Here is a 21,582-nt window from a genome sequence, read left to right as displayed (position 1 = left end):
GAAGCAAATGAAACTATGCAGTAGACACGCCATAAATCACTACCTGTCTTTTAACATGATATGAAGTACGATTCAAACGTTTTGGATTGCTTATGAACTAAATGAGCATTGTTGTTAAACCTATTTTAAGTTGGAAATCTTAAATTTCTATCGGCGTACCATATTTAAAATAAAACATGCTTACACTTACTTAAAGAATTCTACTCTTCCACTTTGGCTACCTCTGTCGAAGACAACCTGTACCCCTCCAACAGCTACAGTCCCCAATACCATTACTACAATTATAGTTCCAATCATGAGAACCGCCTGCAATACGTCCGTCCACACAACGGCTTTGAATCCTCCCTGGAAAGAATTAAATTCAAATATTTAGTTTATTAATTTAAATAATATTACGATACGATAATTAAACCAAACTTACGTAATAAACTAAACTAATGAAATCTTCAAGTGACGGATGTTCTTCACAAGCTGGAAAGATGCCAGCTTTTATAAATAGTGATTCAGTGCCAAGTGCTAGTAATGGTAACTGTTTCTCTGGTGCTTCTAGAAGTACTAATACATTGCCTTGTCCTCATTGTGGAAAACGTTATATAAGTGCTAGAGGCCTAGCTATACATATTGGTAAGAAACATCGGGTTGCGTGTGATGATGATATTTGCTCTGATATCACCTTCCACGCCTGCCTTCAGAGTAAAACTGCAAATGTTACCGACACTAACAGCAGTAACCACACAAAAGGTTTGACGATATCTAACATGGGCAAGATCTTACTGTCACTAAGATCCTCGACACATATTTTAAGACGTGTTACAAGACTGCCGTGTCGTGACAAAACGCTGTAACTTTGGCGGAGCAGTTTTGAGAAAAAGAGCCGTAAAGTTTTCATCCGAAAATTTGATTTGTATCGTGTAGGACCGGTGTATCTTGACTTTGGAAACACGTGGTTGCATGTAATGTTACGTAAATGCATGTTGTGTGATTAAATTTGGTGAAAATTGATTGGTTGACTATTATTGCCTAGTTACATCGTTTTGTCGCTATAGCGCTGAGCTTGTATTTAGACTTACATCAATTTGTGGCTACAGCATCTACTATGTATCTACAGTTACATCATTTTGTGGCTACAGTGTACACGATTTAGCAGCATTATTTGAAATTGAATTCATTTTAATAGCAAATAGTACCTATTTAATAAATGAAATAACTGAAATACCCAGGCGTTAGGAGTACGTAATTGTAATTTAGGCATAGGGACTTGTTAAGAACCCCACTTTTCCACGCCGGGAAAGTCGTACGGTATAGAGGCAATTCCTATGTTAAATAATAGCGAGCTCACACAGATTCTTTGTTTCGTTTATTGTAATAGGCCTAATCGAATTTGCCTATGATATAAGCAACATATTTTGTGTTCAATGTGTTGGTCATGTTCCATTCACCAAGTATAACCAAATCGGCTTACACAACTTAAGATAATCACATGTTTTCCTTCGTTCGTATTGGCAGCTCATGGCATACACAAAATTCACTGTTAAATGGTAACTGAATGTTTATTGCAAAATATTGGGGAAAACTGCTAATAACCAAAGAAAGCCCATAAATAGACACACAAAATAAAATTGCTGAAGGATTGAGTATGCTATATTTGCTAATACGTAATTTGAACGACCATGCATGTTGATTTAGTTTTGTACCCTTTTTTAATATTTCGCTCGGTATTAACATATTTTCGTTACATTCCCTTAACATTATTAAATAAAACATTTAAGGCTCTTCACTACATCGAAATTTAACTGCCGCTAATTTCACCTTTTTTTTGTAACGTCTTCAAAACAAATAGCAGTATAGGATAATGGATCCGCAGCTTACTAGACAATATTATTTTACATGTCATATCGTTGTCGCGGCTCACCTGTCTGCTTTCGCTGTGCAGCTAGTCAAAAAATCGCAAATAAATGACAAATCTATGAATAGCTACAAAACGGAAGCAGAGAGAAGTGAGTCACGCAAAATGAGATTGTCTAGCAAACTGCGGATGCACTTTTTGTACTGTTATTTGTTTTGAAGATATTACAAAAAACACTGAAATTAGCGGCAGTTAAATTTCGATGTGGTGAAGAACCTTAAGAAGAATATAAAACGAAAACCGAAGCTGTTCTTTGAAAAACGTACTTATCGATCACATACTATTCCTTCACATAATAGCGACAAAAAGGGAAAATGACATACAAGTGACCAAATTATCTGTCACAAATTAGTCTGTGCTTTGAAAAACTTATTTAAAAGAATTTACACACTAGACAGTTCTTTGATGTGTCAACGTCAAATGTCACTTCAAAAATCGACGTCAACGATCCTGTCGAGATCGAAAACTCCGCTCGTGACAGGAAGCTTCTGAAAAAACCCTCGTCTGGTTTGAGGCATACTGACAGAGCTTGAGGAGATCCTCCTTCTTCTCCGCACTGATGCCTCTTGGGGATTCCTGCCTCGGCAGTGCTGACAGCAGATCTGGGCTCTGTTTCCCCAACTCCTTAGCAAGGACTCTCTTCGTGGCTTGCTTAAGAATTGAAATCTCGCGAAAATCTTCTGCATCGTAGTCCTTTTTCACGTAGATTGCCAAACTACCTCTCCGAAATTCCACAATCTTCATGTTACTGAAGGACCATCCTTTCGGGAGTTTGGCTTTCGTTTCATCCCGGAACAATATCATCTCTTTGTGGGACAGTGTTACCGTCTTGAGGTTCTTTCGACTGGCCTGTATCGTCGACACAAAGTCATCCATGTCGTACAGGTCTTTTAGTCGAATTTTGTTGCTGATGCACGCATGCACGCTGTCGGCACTCATGTAGGTGTGACCTGGCTCCAGATATTCCAGTCGGATCCTGGAACAGGATACGGTGCAATCGTTGACGACTCGTAACAGCGCCCCGAAGAGGATTCGGTTCTTATTTTGGGGGCCGCAGTTGTCTGCAAACAGGTAGATGTTTTCCAAATCTCTGGCATGACCTTGGATGAAAGCCACGTAGGCAGACGCAATGTTGCTTGCCCTTCGCCCGCCTTCCGCTTCGTGCCACAGCACGCAAACTGCCTCCGCGCCTTGGCCAACCTGAGCAAAAGTCTCATTGAACAGTACAAGTTTTCGCAAGAAGAAGCTGTCTTTGGTAGACAGTTTTGGCATCGAGAGCACTTTCTGCATATCGACAGTATAGACTGACACACGAGTTCCTTCATTGCTTTGAAAGTCGTGCATGTGCCCCCGGGCCAGATCACGGTTCTTCAGTTGGGAGATCTGTTGTTTGCACAACGCGCACCCACAGGCTTCGCAGGAGTGCTCCTGCTGCGGCCCGTTGTTGTCGTTGTGAACGGCCAAACGATATTCCTCGCATCTGGAACAGGCATCCTGGGTGGGTCTTGAAGTGGAGATATGGAGATCTTTCATCACCTCGTGGAAAACTGGCAAGCTGCATTTCCTTCTTTCTTTTTCCTTGCAATCTTCGAGGTACTCTTCGTACGCTTTCGACGCAGTGTAGCCGCAGGGGAGATATCTCCTGTTTGGAGCATGCTCTAAATTGTAATGTGATACCAGCGGGTTCATCATCTCGAGCCTATTTGGCCGGTTTGTTCCCATGATTCGGGGCGTTGGTCACGCCACTTTGATTCAGATTGAACCATTGATTGGTTTATACAACGGTGACGTCACTCTCAGACACGCGTAAAAACAGAGCATGCTACATTCATTTTTCAACCGAACAATGTAATTCGCGTTACATCGTTTTGTCGCTACAAAATGCACATTTACTACTTACAATGACATTGACAGAACAATGTAATTTCAGTTACGCAGTCGTTCAGTAGCGACAAAACAATGTAACTCGATTTGCATCGTTTTGTCGCTACAGACAGGCTAATTTCCTACTTACATCGAAATTTTCTTTGCTGTATTTTCAAAAGTATTTGACCCAGCTCAATACTGGGCCTGGTGAACACAAATATCGGTAGCGGGAAATTCAAAAATGCTTATAGCGACAAAACAATGTAACTCAAGTTACAGCGTTTTGTTGTGACACGGCAGAAGAGGTGCTCGATCAACAGTGGCTGATGCACTCATAGAGGTATTAAATCATATAACAACTTTAAATGATACAAAAGACTGGATCAACCTACGCCTATTTCCATTTATTGCCTTATGTGTTCCCAAACAATCAGATAAAGTAAAGAATCTGACTTCTTGGGTAAAGCAGCGAGTTCGCCTCTGGTGCAATATTTGCCATGACGCTTTAACCTGGCCTTCAAAAAAGATGAGCACATCTCGATTAAACCACAAATTTTCTAATATGAAGGTTGTAGAGAATAAACTTGCCGATGGGGACATACGTCGAGCAGTACGTCTTTTAATTTCTGATGATACGGTTGCGCCTCCGGATACCTCTGTATTGGAGACCCTGTTGTAGAAACATTCCCTCAGAGTAAGCGATCAGATTTCACAACCATACAGCATGACAGACATTATTATCGATTTATATATTTTAAATTTATTGGCAGAATTTACGAAGACAAAATATTTAGAATTGCATAATTACAAGAATCAGTCTACCTCTAATTTCTTCGTCTAAACTCGTGTCCCTAGAAGCCTTTAGCAAAATCTATACATTTTTTTCTATAAATGGTTCTCCTATCATCCTTTATCACATTTACATTAAATGCATGAGCCATAAACTGACGAACATCATTCAGCTGTAGACCCTGTATGCTATCTCTGATTTTTCTTATAGGGGACTCCAGATGGAAGTTGATTAATAAAGGCGATAACATCTCTCATTGTTTCAGGATATTCTAAATGGGGAAGTCTGTGGACAAGCATTTTCATCCTCGGAATTTTATTTTGGGATTTATTGACATACGAAATTCTTATTTGTTTCGGAATTCCAAATTCTGTATGAATATTGCACAATGTTTCACTCATAACCGAGCAATAAGCCTTTCTAAACTCAATAAATAATTGATGTACCGGGGTATTCTATTGACATTTCTTTTCGAGTATTTGTCGAATGGTAAATATCTGTGCTTCTCATTACCGAGATACAGTAGATTGTGTTTTATTTTTGTTACCCGTCTTTGTATATTTTCTATAGCGATTTCTGATTATCATTATAACTTGCAGTAGAAATCCCTCCACGGAAAGTAAGTAAAGGTGGGTAAATTTCTCGAATTAGAATTTTCTTTATACAAATAATAATATAATATAATTTACTATTTGCCCTGACTAAAAGAAATTAAAAATAGAAACTAACACATTTTTACTATAGTTGACAAAACAAAAACAATAAGAGTACAGTTGATATAATTTAAATTGTATTGTAGAGCTTTTCTTATTATTGTTTCATTTGTGCTAGTTAATATATCAAAATATAACACGTATCAATAAGTAACGACATGCCCAACAAAAGTAAACTATCCAAATGGTCCTTCTTAAAACTGTGAAATTACATATTATAACCCTAGATTAAGGAACACATTTATAGCACCCAATTGTGGATTACAATTAAATACTTACAACTGCAGTGTAAAATATGCATACGGCTGATACCACAGGTGTTATTAGGTGAACATTAACTCCAGTGGCTGAAAATCAAAATTGGTTATTTAGTAGGTATTATATTAATTTATTAAGTTATTCTTACGTATCGTTAAAAGACAAAGACTGAAAATTAGGCAAGAATTGACAACTTCATTCGTTCTTGAGTTAAAGGAACACAAGGAGAGAAAGCTAAATATTTAGAGTTAGAAATTATTGATTGACCCAGTGGCAAACAGAACACAAACTTCAAGTACATACTTTACTTAGAAAATAATCTCGAAATTTCCATCTAGATCACTAGCTAAAAAAATCAAGAACTTGCTTTTATATATAGGGTGACCCAAAAATATGTATACAGTCGCGTCCCGTATTTTATATCTTTTCTTATTGTTATCAAACATGTAGACCTAGTTTCTTTATTACTTGTTCTTAATGTTTTTTTTATATATAACTTAAGCCCGGAACAGTCGAAGCAAATAAATTCATAAACTAGAATATTATACATGATCAGTGCAGGGATGTATACCTACTTTTGGTGGCAGTAAATCGAGTCATTTTAGAAAGGTTCTTAAGAGAAAATGATAAAATTTTATTTGGATGTAACAAGTTGAAATACAAGATAGACATGAAATCATTTACTTACTTGACAATTTAAAGCACCAAACAAAAACAATGCTGCAGAAAATAAAGAAAAAAAAGCATTGCACTGTAAAAGAAAATTATCACATTTTACATTCAAATATAGAGTGTTCTTGTGTCTGCATGCCAATTCCCAACTGGAAATTTACATTCAGGAAGAAGCTGCAAGAATTCCTCTAAATATGCTGTAAAGAGTACTAGTTTACCTTGGCAAGAGACTTACTGAGCGTCTACACCAGACGGTGGTCACCTGGAATATATCATGTCTGGATAGTAACTTGATTGCTTTCTTTATTTTGTGTAACACATTAAAGTTACAACTAAGTAAGATCTTTCATATCTACTATGTATTTCAATTATTATTGCACCCAAATAAATTTCATTGTTTCCTCTTAATAACTTTCAAAAAATAGCTCGATTTATTGTTGCACGTTGTAGAAGTCAGATAGTTCTGTCATTAGGGGCACTTAAGTCCAGATGATATAGCGTTTATATCAATAGACACTTTGACAGTCCGTGACATGTTACACTGTATTCAGGTCCTCATAAGTGTAGATTTTTGGTGTTTAGGCTGCAACGATTCCAGGTTTAAACACAATTTTAAACTCAGGTCATGTTAGGACAGCGAAATTCCACTATATGTCAGTAAGGCCACTGCTTCAATGAAATTTATGGAAGAGAATGAGAACATTTTCAGATTTATTTTACCAGTTAAAGGCTTAAGTTAACAACATTTTACTTGCAGTATTTAATTAAAATGTTCCCCGAATAACACTATATGGGACATTTTGGAATTTACTTAATTACCAGTGGAATCATCTACAAACGATGACTGACATATACTGAAGGTTTGTTTCTTGTCGCTATGACATTATTCGCAATACCACAAGAATCCAGTTGCAAAATTTTTAAATTTTTAAATGAACCTTGTGTAAAAGCAATTCTAAGAATTCTTCTCTTCCCAAACAGATGAAATGAAATGAATTTTTTGAGTTTTAGGTCTCACAATTATGCCGGCTAGGCTAAAGGAGAAGGTGATGATGAGAGATGAAATAAATTGTGGAATGAAGAAAGTGAGAGCAAACGTGAGAACCCCGAGAAACCCCCACACACGGTGTTTGTCCACCACAAAGTTCACCTGGCGGGAGCAAGGTTTGAACCCGGGACTCCAAAAACCAGAGTTGAACGCTCTACCACTGAGCCACCGTGGCCCCCGCAATTAGACGAGTATGTGTATGTGTTATGTGTTGCTTCTGCAACCGAAACAGGGGCCGCTGTGGCTCAGTGGTAGAGCGTTCACCTCTGGTGCTTGGGGTCCTGGGTTCGATCCCAGTCCCCGCCAAGTGAACTTGGTGGTGGACAAACCTCATGTGTGTGGGTTTCCTAGGGGTTGTCCCGTTTCCTCCCACTTCCTTCATTCCACCATTTCGATCATTACTCATCACCGTCTCCTTTAGCATAATCGTGGGACGTAAAACTCGAAGATTTCAACTTTGAACCGAAACCCTTCTGAACCCTCCCTCTTCTCCAAATAAGGTGCTGAAATGTAACATAGAGAGCAAATCTCCCTTCAGTGCATTCCACTAAACCATCTCATGGTTATTTTTAACTCTTACATCAGATGTTTGCGTCGTGCCTCCAGCAGGGAGCTGAGTGAGTTAGTCTGATTGAAACTTTACGACGAACAACACAGCTTGAACTATGTTACATTCGAAATATATTTAATTATAGTGGCAAGTGCAACGAAGGACCTATGCAATAGATGCTAACCTCAATATGTGATAAGCTACGATAAAGATTAATCTATTTTTACAGTGAAAACATTGTACAGAGAAAAAAGTTGAAATACAAAATGTGTGATTGCAAGACGATATTTATAAAGTCGTCCTAAGTTTGAAGTACTAACTGCGCAATAGAGAAGTTTCTACACAACCAGTACAAAAAGAAGACATGAAATGGGAAGATAAAGAAAATTCCATCTCCAGACTTCGAGTGCACATCCGTGGAATCATCCAGAAATCCTCTTTCATTATTTCAATGTGAGTGACCAGTGAAAGTGCGAAACAACGGAAACAGACAATGTACTGAAATTCAACCGATAGCCGCGACATCCACAATTCCCGCGCTCGTACTGAAGATAATTGGACCAAGTGTAACATTTCATCATCATATTTAAATTGCTTAAATTAAAGTGCCAAAGTGTAATTTGATTTGTGGCAGTGTAGTTTCAGTGTCATTAATTAAAATTAAAAAAAAAGGTACAGCGGGGTAATTTGAATAATTTCAGACATTTTCCCATATATCTCAGAAACTGTAATTAGTATTCAGACACAAAATTGTGAACAAAAACTTTGAACCTTGTTATTACCTAACAATTTTTATTAAGGAAGTATCTGGGATACATCATTGTTAACTTTAGGTATTCAATTTCCCCGATGAAATTTCGAAAAACGTAACAAGGTTGGCAAACTTAGCGCGGATCATAGCTGTAAATGCAAGTATCATAATTTTCGTTTTTTCTCTCGGTTTCGCTGAAATGTGATATATAGCATTATTGGGAGGAATGCTTTAATTAGTAAAATAGTATAACATTGTAAACACCCAGACTTGACTGCTAAAGTTGCGAATACTTTGTTTGTGATAGGTTCCATTAATTTATCTTGCTATACTACCGGTTTTCGTTCACAAGATAATGACTTGTTATTGGCATTTCTATGGGAAACCCAGCCTTGAAATTTTATAAAATATACGTATGACTTTAATTTAGCTATAATTTCATCATGTAACACTTACCATATTTACCAGACTATAAAACGATCCTGAATATAAAACGAGTTCTCGGTTTAAAGAAGTCAGAGATATACGGTGTTTAAATGTGATAATATATATGTAGTTTGTATGTATAAAATACGAAGTAATATTTTAAAGATTTATAATTATGGATCGTAATGTGAAGAAACATAATTAAAATGTATTAATCACATAAAAAATAAACATTTTATCAAGAAAAAGTAAACTGTAATACATTATTATGATCTTACCTTGGTTAAGTGCTAGAGCAGGTAAGTAAATAACCATTGGTGTATATAGAAGCTGAAAATAATAGAAAATAATGATACTAAATAGCATATAGTGTTGTAAAAGTTTAGAATTCAACTATTCTTACAATCAATAGGGTTTCGTGTTACTTAAAAACGAAAGCTAGGACCCTCTTACAGGGACAAGGACCTCTGCTTGGCCTAAAAGCTAGCACGCTTGCCTTTGGTGCGTGTGGTCCCGGGTTCGATTCCCGGTAGGGGTACTGTTGAACGACAAAAGTGGTTTGGACTCCACTATAATCAGCAGGTCCCGTCTTCCTTTGCCACCCAGGCATAATTGTGGGACATTAAACTCAAACAAATGACTTACAGGGGTGTCATTTAGGGGGTAGGAGGAGGCAATTGCCCTCCCCCAGGAGCTTGAGGAATTCATATACTTTGGTTGTCTACTAATATACTAGTACAAAATGTGGAAGTCTTATGACGGTGGTGCTCTTGCTCCCCTCAAGCGAAGTCTGAAATGACTCCCCTGTTCTCTTAAGCTAAAAGTACATTGTTCTAAAGAGAATATTTCTTGTCTTTCATTAATTCTTCTAAAGAAATAATGGCAAAGCAGAGTACGTATTATATGAGATAGGTAAAATTACTTCTAATTAGACATAACCTGGCTTATTTGTAGATTTCAAAGAGGTTAATTCGCATACGAAATTTGGTTTCATGGATGGTTTGGGAATTTGGGTTCCGCGTTACGAGCCATGAAACTTTTGCAAAATTTTCTGTATTTGCCTTAAATTTACCCCAATTGGACATTTACAGATAATAAATACTAATAATAAATCACATAACTTAAAAATGAAAGGAAAAAGTCAAATGAAATAAAACATTTTAATTGAACGTCGACAATTATTTCCGTTAGACTAAGGGAGACGACGGATGATTAAAGGAAAGGAATGATGATGAAAGTATAGTGGAATGAGAATGACCGAGGAAACAGCAGTGCCCTAAGAAAACCACAGACAGATGTTGTCCACCTTGGCCGGGGAGAGAACCAGAGACTACATGCACCAGAAGTAAGCGTTCTACCACAGAGCCGCCATGCCTTCCTTAAAAATAAAAGATAGAATTCCTTTTTTAGGGTGCTCAAATATAATTTCTTCATAAGTACAGTTCTTGAATCTATGCTATGTTCAGTTGTGTCTAGGGAAACTTTTATACATAGCATGTTAAAAAAATCAAAATTAAATTTGGGAAAAATTATAAATAGTTTATTCAAATAGTCACTAGCTTGTAGAAGAAAGAATATTCTGTGAAAAAAATCACTCTTTTTAAGGAAAGTAATCTGTAGGACAAAGAGATCAAACCAAACTCCTTCCAATCATTTCATCGCTGTTTCCTTCACTTTAGGAAATGTTTCTTTTACTTCTTGGTTGTTTTCTTTCCATGTCACCAATTATACTTCTCTCAAATCAATTTGTTTAAAGTACTTCTCATTTGTAGTGGGGTCGTCGTTCACGTCTTTTCTGTCTTTCTCCTGAAGAGTGCCAAAGTTCATCTTCACTTTCAAATGAAGAAAACCATCAATCAGGTTCTGTCTAGCCTAAATGCTTAGCTTCAGACCTTCTCACTTGGAAATATGTCAGTAAAAGGATTCTAGCTAATCGCTCGACTCAAGGTAAAAGATAAAAAATACTTTCAGTCATTCAAGAAAGCAAATAATTCAGCTCACACTGGAGACGTGAAGCTTTCTATTTGAACCTTTCGAAAACAATGTAAGACATATTAAGGAAAATACTACACTTCCCACTTCACCTCCTCTCTTGAAAGATTCCAGCAGGTTGTGAAATTTGATCTTCATGGTCTTCCACTAACGTCTTCGTTTTCAAGAACGACTTCGTGTTTTGATATCGTTTATCAATTGTAGCCTTCTTGGCTCTCTACCTTTCTTTCTTGCTAGTATTCCCTCTAGCACATTCCTCATGATACAGTTCCTTCTTAGCCAACGTTCCAACTAGCTTTTCTTTCTCTTCTCAATAGGATGTAAAACTGTTCTTTTCCCACATCATTTCTATCAATTTCCCCTTCGTTTTCTGCTCCGCCCGGCCAATGCTCTCAATTCTTCTTCACCTACACATTTCAAACACTTCCGATCGTTTTTCGTCATTTTTGAGTAATGTGCATAGCAAAACCAAATCCCTTAGAGTGGTAACTCTGCTCTTATTTTGATGAAAAAATGAAGGAAAATACTGAAATGAGCAGACTAGGTATACTGATGCTAACGTTGGTACAATTTGAGGTAATTTATTAACTTATCAATTTACAGTTGAGTTGATTTTAGTTTAGCGTCCCGTTCAGCAGCGAGGCTATATGAGACGTGGACCTACTGATTAACGTGGAATCCGAACCACATGAGCTCCCGCCGGGAATCGAACCCGGGTCTCCCACGCCAAGGGCGCGTACGCTAACCGTTATCAATTTACAGTTAAATTAAACTTTATTATTTAATATTAATAATATGTATTTAACAATCTTTATTTTTAACAAATTGAACGGCAAATAAGTAGATTTGAAGAGGAAGAGAAACGTAATATCAAAAGTAAAATCCCCCAATTAATTAGTAAGGTTACAAATATAGATTTTGAAATTCAACACCGGAGATTATAAAAGATCTAAAATCTGCCATTAGAGTACTTTATCACAATTGTAAGGTATTTTTTATGGCTTTCGTCGCCTAGTGTTGTACAAAACATACTCTGTTATCCATTTAGCAAGATGGAAAATACAAATATTATACAAAGGAAGTCGTTTCCAAAGATGCTCCTTACACTGTATTTCATTCTTATCTGAAAGTGAAAATTATATGGAAACTCTAGTTTAATGTCCCGCGCGGTGTCCTCCAAGAAAAAAAAAACACAATTGGTTACAATTAAAGTGAATAAGTGAAATAATGTGTGGAATGAAAATCTGGGAGGGAAGAGGAAACTTCGTGAAAACTCACGGATACAACATTCTCCATGTGAAACCCATATCACCTGCGATCAAACGAGTGACACACTTCCCACCAGAGGTGAGCGCTTTACTACTAACTTATCGTATCTTCTTGTCTGTAAGTACATCAAAGAAGAGCAGTTGGAGAAATGAGCCAGAGGCCGATTAAAGAAGAAGTGAAGAAATTGTGTTATGGGAGATATAGTGCAATGTGGTGCCACACCGGATATGATAGATATAGAAACAGCTGAAGAACAACAATCCGAAAAGACAACTCTAGCAAACTGGGATAAAGGGCTTGAAACAACAACAATTAAAGACAGAGTTCTTCATATTTTAAATAACTGAAGTTTTAGAAACTCAGTGCAGCAATGATGTTCGAAATAACGAAACTTACCATCTTAATGACGAACAAAAATGATGCCACCTGTCTTACTCCTCGGCTGAAACGTCTTTCGAAGTACTGCAATAATAAATAAATCAGTAAATAAGCAGACTGTACTTGCATAGTAATTGATTTAAAAAATCATCTCAACATTTTCACACTAGCAGACAAATCGGGCGTTCAGTGAACATGGGAATGAAGTACATTTTTGGACATTTTCCACATACTTCATCTTTAAGTTCTCTCTCTCTTTCTGATGTTTTTGTTATAAACAGTTCCTGTAACATATGAAATGATGTTAAGTTTTCCAAGGATTTAATTGTAACGTACACATTTTGTGACCAAACTTGTTAATTATTTTATTTCCTTATAATACAAACGGGAAGACGCATGACGTCATTTCAAGTGGAAAACAAAACTATAAGAACTTGTATGTTATTAAATTATTTTAATTTTAATAGCGGTACTTACTTCGAAAGATGATGTGATTTGCAATCTACAAAATACAGGTAAATAAACGTAAGCCATTGTTGCACTAACTAGTACGTCCGATATAACAACCAGCCAGTTCAAAGTCCCAAATGAATACACTTCAGCAGGGGTTCCCAATATAGTAATTGGTGATATATAGCTATAAAAATGTAAAGTTGTAAGACTCATTTCAATGAATTGGCTCGATGAATCAACATCATAAATAAAGTATATAATCGCTATAGAACTAAATAGTAAACCTTTTAGCTTAATACTCTCTTGTAAATATCTAAACTAATACTGTAGATGCAAAACATTTACAATTTCTAACATGCAAATCAATCAATTTCATTGACAGCAAATTCTTTTTCACACCCTTTAACCTGCCAACTCCAAATTTCATGTCTCTTTCCACCCGACCTATTCCAAAAGCTATTTAATATCTTTAAACCCACTGATTATAAACATCAGTTTACTTTCTACACCATGGATATACACATAGTTTCCTTGTTCCTGTATATCCGTTCTCTACTAAAAACAAATCCATTTTTGCAACACATTTTGCAGAATTCTCTTGAGAAACAATTCTTTGTCTTTCTTCTCAACGAAACTTTTCTAAAACTACCTACAAATACCAGAATCCGTCTCTACATATTAAAACGAGAGGATGAACATTCTTCATTACACCGAGCAAATATTGAAGCTACAGTTGGTTCCAGTAATACTATACTCTACGGACATCATTACTGTAGTCTTTTACATCTTCCAGGACACGCTATCGCAAAACTCCATTTCAAGAATATTATAATTACTCTGGCATTAATCTACGATCCACGAGCTACTTTTCATACTATAATATAGGCGTATACAAGCATTTGATTATTCTTGCTGATATTAACTTCCTCAGCCACTCGGATACCGAAATGTAGCCTTTAGGAACATCATAAGAGTACATACGACAATTACTCTAAGTGATCTCTCTTTCTCCAGTCGTCTCATCTCGAATACTATATACACCATAGCACTAATCTTTATCACCATTATCTTTCATTGTTCAGTAACAGCTCATTACGTTCTAGGTAGTAACCGATCAAATCTCTTATAATTCTAGCCTTGTTACTCGTCAATCATGGCTTTCTCCTCGCCGCTCACTACGTTACAATACGCCTGAACGCTCAAGTTATTGTTCACACATTTCTAAGGCCTTAGGCGATTATGAATACCCATGAATCAATAATGATCTTACACGTCAAGTAACCGTAATCACGAGCAGGCTTCTATTTATATTCCACAAACCGAGTCCGTACCTCACCCTCCGAAATTATTTCCGGAATATTTATCTTTAGTCCGTCGCTTCCATTAATCCCACCATGACTATTATCTCTATTCATTTTAACAATATTATATTTTCACCGCTGCACATACTTTACTATTTAGTTAATTCTTTTACCTGCACCAAGTTTTACTTTTGTTTCTGTTTCAAACTTGTTAGACGTTACCTAAATGTTTGATTTTCATATAGGCCTACGCATTTTTAGTTCGTTCACATGAATCTTAAATATGATTATGATTACAAACATCATAACAACTCAATAGTAATATATTATTGCTAAAATAAGTAATCTAGTTGTTTACCTAATTCTTCCTACATCTTACCTACTTTCATACCTCCTTACCTCCTTTGAGAAGGGTTGTAACCTTTAATAAGGTCGCTAGCCTGTGGCTAGCATTTAATACATTATGCAAATACAGCGAGATGTTGTTTGACATACTGTCTGATACCAACATCACATACAGTTAAATTTTTTAATCGTTCAAATCTAGAGATAAAACAAAAACAATTTTACATTTATTATTCAGTGTTGCAAACTAACGCCACTACACTATTCCAAACATACATATTGTGGAAAATTTCACAACAGTAATCACTCAGCTATGATACACCGGGTACTGGAAATCAAAAGTACTTTAATGCCAAATACCGCGATAATCATTTGACGTGTTCCGTGTCACAGGAGAAACCTAGTTACAGGAGATTGTAAATTTAAAACTTCGGAAGGCCTTATTTGAAGAAAGTCCTTAGGTAAGTATTACTCAAATTACGTAGATTATTTTCATATACATTAAGATCATAATGCTGATTGTAACAATTTGATATACAAAACTTCGTTTCGTGAATATGGTAAAGTAAGGATAATTCATGCAAAATTTTACAAATTTACGTTAAATGGGCACTACTGAAGCATTATCGTTGCAATCACGGAACGTGTAAATAGTTGGTACATTGTACATAATACCGAACCAGTAATCATTGTTATTCTGGTAGTACTGCAGATTAGAACAATGTCCTCTGTTGATTTTTGCATGTTATGAAATTTCATTCTTTCTTATGTATTAGTTTAAAAGTTCCAAGTGGGTATTAAAGTAAGTAGTATACCCTAATAATAATACAAATATGTTATTATTATTATTATTATTATTATTATTATTATTATTATTATTATTATTATTATTATTATTAAGTATATACATAATTAGGGAGAACCAACACTAGTTTACTTAGAACATCACATTCATTCTTTTGTATTCATATTATCACTTACCAAAATGTTTTACATAAACATAAACAAAATTTCTCTCTGAGTAATACCATTTCCTTCTAAATTCTCACTTTACCAATTATTTCAAGACCTTTAATTTTTCTTAATCAACGGTCTCCTCCAGCCAATAGGCATAATCGTAGGATTATTAATTAACATTTTCATTCTACTTTTTAATAATACGAACAATACTATTTTTATTAGTAGTACTATTGTTACTCTTGCAAATTGAGGTCTAAATTTGAAGCCAAATCATTAATATTTCATGTGTATCCTTCGAGAAAAAAGACTTTCAAATAAAGTTCAGCTGCTAGATTTCCTGCCTGTAACTGTATTGTCACCCTATTAGAAGTAATTCACTCCGCTTCTCTATTTTTAATATTACTTTCAATTGACTACATATAATTCATTTATTACTTCTTATTGTTTGGATATGTTTATATTATCTTTAATTTATGTAAAATTGTTAAATTCTTTCTGTAATAGGAAGTTTGATTGAAAATTGTGCTCAGTGTACAAATTTTATAAGGTGATTGTCCATTGAGTCAAATAAAATAAATGTTACCTTGCAATTAATGATAAAGAGATGGGGAAAAGTCCCATATTTTTTCCTCCCAATAGATACTCCTTTGTAGAATTCTGTTTTTGCTTTGCAAAAAATCCATAGTACAGTCCAATAATAGCTGATAAAGCCAGCATCCCGCCGAACATTGTGAAATCTAGCCAGGTTAAATGTTTTATGTTTTCTATTAAATTGTTTGTGTTATTCATTTTCCTGAAACAAAAATAGCCTAATCAAATAAGAACTTTAATGCATAAATGGTTTTCATATATAAGAATTGTGAACTAACTAATAAAGGCTTAATTATTGCGTATTGGTTGTAAGTGGATTTTTGAAAGAAGATTCTTCATATTCAACATAGATGTAGGCAGTCCCTTTCATAAGGTTACACCTGTTTACCACCTCAATATAACATTAACGTGTGCTCATTTTATTGGATTTTAGATGTATAAATAATAAAAAAAATTATTCCAATAAAATAAATAAAAGCAGATGAAAATCCATGGCAAATAAAGGTAAAGAGAATAAAACAAATTTATCATGTGCACTCGGCACAGCCCCTAGTTACACCCTTATTTGAAATGGAGAACTTTTTATACATTTGTGAAACATATATCTCATAGTTGTGGTTTGAGGGTAAGAAAACAACGACAGAAGGCAACTAGGCTGCTTACTAAAGTTACGCTACAGAACAAATCTAATTTGTCGACAAATGCATGTATGTAGTTCTAAACGATTTTTGAAGTAAATTTTTACATACCATTCCATCATCGCACCAAGTTTTGTCAGTGAGGGTATCTGATCCAGAGATTTATAAAACTCTAGTATTTCAAGCCTAAGCCAAAATAGTAAAATTTTCGCCTATTCTTGTGATTTCTCCACCAGTCTGCAGATCTGGTAATAGCAAATAATGAAATACAATTTGGACTGATGGTGTTACCTGGCGTGCGCAGAAGAAAACGAAAATTGTAAAATTGTGTAAGTACGAATAAATACTTAAGTTTAGTAAAACAAGACGAATGGAAAAGTTATACCTCTAAAAACGCAGGTGAAGTGTAAAGATCGAAAACAGTGAACATGGGAACAAGAATATCGATTTCAGTGATGTTATAGATTTTCGTTGTTGTCGAGTCTACATTACATTTTCGAATTTTTTAATGTAAAATTTGGGAACTACCAATGGAAACACAACATGTCATGAAGAGACAAAACTTTCACAAAATTGTTAGATACCATGCTGGGACGGAAGTTCTAATGTGTCTAGGTCACCACCAACAAAAATGGATCTAGAATCAGATGGTAATAAGGACAATATCTTTTCATTATAGAAATACTCTCTTTCAGCTCGATCATTATTGACTGCTGGAGCATATATATTTAAAATATAGACACCATCATTATAAACACATACTACTACCCATGGTATGCGTTGAGCTTGAGACTAATCTATGCCATCTTTCAGTAGAATCGCAGTTTTACGTGCATTGGCTCCCAGATTTATAAATATTGCGCGCATTCTATGCGAGAAGAAAACTGGAGTAAGAGAACCTGACTTTTTGCAATAAAATGTAATGAAAATTATGTTGTTGAGTAAATAGTTTTATGTTCTGTTTACAATAGCCAAATTTTATCCACCAATATTCAAGGAACGCAATTTTCTAACGTTTATTTGAAAGAAAAGGAGAGAGTCGAACACTTCCGACTTCCCTCCAAAGTATTGGGTGTCCATTGTTATTAACACTTACCTTTTGCCCATCTTGGACATACCTTTAAATCAGGACATATGTAAAAACTCTGTTGAGAACTATGTCTGTGAATTACACCCTGTAGGGAATATCCTGCACATCCAATGAAAATTGACTATGCACTTTTGGATTGTGTATACGTGTTTTCCTTTACGTTGATAAGAACCAACATTCCAGTTTCTTAAACTCGAAATAGGGACAATTGAAATGTAGCATTTTCGTGATTTTGGACAGCCGTAGCACCGAAACTATGCATTTTCTCCATAGGATCATATGAAATTATCTCTCATTTTATTATAAGGAATCACAGTTTACAGTTTGTCGATGTAGATCAATAACACCATATATATATATATATATATATATATATATATATATATATATATATATATATATATATATAAACAGAGAGAGCCGAATTGGAGTGGGGCTTTAAAGCGTTCCGCTGCACTAACATATTCTTTGTTAAAAGTGTTTGTTGGTGTCTGTGTGCTGGGGGTAGGAGGTGAAGAGGGATTGGTAATTCGGTTGCAGATATGGTGCCTTTGGTTCTGAATTTCGACAAGAAACGTTATGTAACAATTTCGTGAGTTTTCCTCTTATCACTGCAAGAACATTTAAAAAAAAAACTTTGCACTCAATCGGGGTTGGGGGGCTCGAGTTGGGTGAGCTTCATTAAATACTGACAGCACTGACAACAGGAATAAACTGCGGATCCTTATGTTGGATGGAATCAGAAGTAGAACGTATGACAATTGACATTACCGGGATGTATTTTCTTCCAAATAGACATGATAAAAACTAATAACAGTACATACAAGATGGAAAGAAAAATGGCTTCGCTAAAGTGTATTCCATGTTTGTAAACAAATGGTATATTCGTGAAACTTCTGTAACACATACTCACAAAAGGAAGAAGCACATACGAAAACTATTATGTAATTGATTGCTTCGCTGCTGACACTTCAGGGGGTAGACTAATCGGATCTCGTGCTACATCGACCGGATCTCAATAAAATTAGTTTCAATGGAGATGACTGGTTTTCGAACTCAACGATTTAATAATATTGAATAGCAGGAAAAATAAAATGTAGGTTATCGGTCCCTCGTGCATATGTTTTGTTTAAAAACGAAGAAAATAAAAGCAACGATGATAGCATAAAATGCAAAAGTGCATTTTCTTTCTCAGTGAGCTATAAGGATTGGAGGTGACACGAAACCAAACATTGGAGTTGGGTTGTTCATATGACTGCAATATTCTGGTAAAATAAGCCAGTTAGACTGGCGACATTACATTTTCTATCCCAGGTTATCGAGAAGGGAAAGTGACGTTTAAGTGCGACATCATAGCCATGAGAAGAAAGAAACACAAGGGTTGAAAAAAAGGCATGAGAAAAGTAAAACCTCATGATGTTAGCCGCCTACATAAATACGTTCCTTATACATTACTCTTTCTTTGTTAAGTAATCTAAAATTTTATTTAAAAATAGTAGCCTCATATTTATCCTTTCCATCTGAGGAGGTGTTTGGTTAGCTGGAAGTTCCAGCCTGGAACTTATGCATACCTCTAGAATATGGCGTGACTTTACACTCATCGACAACGTGTCCGCCTTGTACTAAACTTAGTTGATTGGTTTACAGTTTGGTGTTCGTTTCAGTTCTGAGGCCATATGAGACGTGAACCTATAATTCAATGTGGAATCTGAGCCATATGAACTCCCACTGGCAATGGAGCCGGGTTTCCATGTCAAAGACGCGTACGCTAACCAGATATGCTTGAATATTATTTCCACTCTACTGCAAATATTAAAGTTTTACTATACTCACAAAACAACTAAATAAGCTTTACTTTTTTAAAAAGGTAGTACCTTATGACTCTTTTCTGTTTTCAGTAATAGATCAGCCAGACAAATGCCAAAATTCTACATTTACAATGACAATAATTTGAGTATTATTTAGTTTCTCCGTCAAATCACTTTTTAGTGATTACAATTCGTTATCTGTAGCTGTGGTGAGAATGAACACAGTGTGGAAGAATGGCATAAAAACTACAGTGAATAAAATACTAACGGGCTTGTGCTATGTAGCCACCAAAAAGCACGAGTGCTATCTAACCGAGTCAGGTAAGTTTTGTAGTTTGCTGGTCATACAAATACTTAATAAAGGTGAGCTTTCTGTAGCGAAACCAAAGCTATCTTAGTACTCTTGTAAAGTCTTTGGAGAAGCTCCTAAACATGAGTCATTTTTTTTCCAAATTAATAGACATTTCCTTTTTTGTTCGTATTCTTTGGTAAGATTAATACCGTATATTCATAAATACTATGATTTGAATTTGTATTATACTTTGAATTCTCTTTCATGTTTCTGTCTCTTAATGTTTCGGGAAGGCGAGTTCATTTGTTCCGGAAGAACAAAAAGAAACGGGCGCGTTATACATCAAGATAGCAACAAAGTGAACTAGAATATGAAAATAGTATTCTGTAACCAACGGAGCTTGGGGTCAGGAAGAAAAGAGAGATACTTTAAAAACGAACTAGTCGTCAGCAGCCCTGAAGTTTATTTTTTCTAAATTTAAAATCCGTTCTGTTCTGTATGCCGAAGGGCCCGCTCCGTGTTAATTCAGTAAGGTAGGAAGATAACCATGGAAAAGAGTGCACCTCAATGATAATAACTTTCATGAAACAAGATGTTGACCTCGTCCTAATGAAGAGTACAATAGGGTTAATATAATGTCAGTAGAAAGTCCTCACCGGTAGTGTTCTCAGTTTCCTAGTGATTGTTTTCAACCTCTAAGATATCGCATACACGTTTAGTAGGGTGGAGTGAAAAGAGGCCAAATTTTTTTTTCGAAATTCTATTTTGGATAGGGGGCAAAAGTTGCATCATATCGTAGTACTTTACCACCAATGCTAAATTTCAATTCCCTAAAATAATTTTTAGCCGGGACGCAATGGGCCTTAAGTTTGACAGATTTTATAAATGAGTGAAAAGAGCCCAAATTTTTATTTTTTTTAAAAAAATTCGAATTCGGATATAAGGCAAAAGTTGCATCATAATGTAGTACTTTACCACCGGAAATTCCATTTCTGTAAAATATTCTTTAGCATGGGCGCAATGGGCCTTAAGTTTGATAGGTTTTGTAAATAAATACACGTTTATTATTCATTTGTGTAATCTTTAAGCAGCTCTTCGCTTGAAGGAGGCTATAATTTGAAGGTGTTAACATTCGTTGTCGTGTCCAGGTGGATTTCTAAAGCTATCGAAGTTCATATTTTATGTTACAGGCTACATCAGTATGAGACTGATTCTTTCATAAATTTCATTCACGTCTTCAAGCAAGATACTGCGATTTTATCTGAAACGTATTCATGTATTTTCTTAAGTCAAATTTGGAACGAATGAACAAATCTCTCGTGGCTCACATACTGACGAAGAACCTTCACTAAGTATTTTCACTAATCTTTCCACTGCTTGCGTATAACATGGAAACTCAGGGATATCAACACTTATACTTTCTCAAGAACAAATTTCTCGCAATTTATCATGTTATATGTATATTTATCAAGTTCCAGTATTGGG

General features: G+C 35.6%; 1 protein-coding gene across 1 annotated transcript in view; it reads right to left on the bottom strand.

The window, feature by feature from the left end:
• LOC145667971 (uncharacterized) overlaps positions 1-21,582 on the bottom strand; it is a 147,874-nt gene that overhangs the window by 40,699 nt on the left and 85,593 nt on the right. The window contains exons 14-19 of the mRNA XM_081735396.1: positions 16,262-16,471; positions 13,097-13,256; positions 12,638-12,703; positions 9,259-9,310; positions 5,555-5,622; positions 191-345 (exon numbers count right to left, since the gene is read on the bottom strand). Coding sequence (XP_081591522.1) covers positions 191-345; positions 5,555-5,622; positions 9,259-9,310; positions 12,638-12,703; positions 13,097-13,256; positions 16,262-16,471 — 711 coding nt within the window. The remainder of the gene's footprint in view (positions 1-190; positions 346-5,554; positions 5,623-9,258; positions 9,311-12,637; positions 12,704-13,096; positions 13,257-16,261; positions 16,472-21,582) is intronic.

The sequence above is a fragment of the Thermobia domestica genome, chromosome 13 (genome assembly GCF_964235325.1).
Source record: "Thermobia domestica chromosome 13, izTheDome1.hap1.1, whole genome shotgun sequence".
Classification (NCBI taxonomy): domain Eukaryota; kingdom Metazoa; phylum Arthropoda; class Insecta; order Zygentoma; family Lepismatidae; genus Thermobia; species Thermobia domestica.
This window is presented reverse-complemented; position numbering and strand designations above follow the sequence as displayed.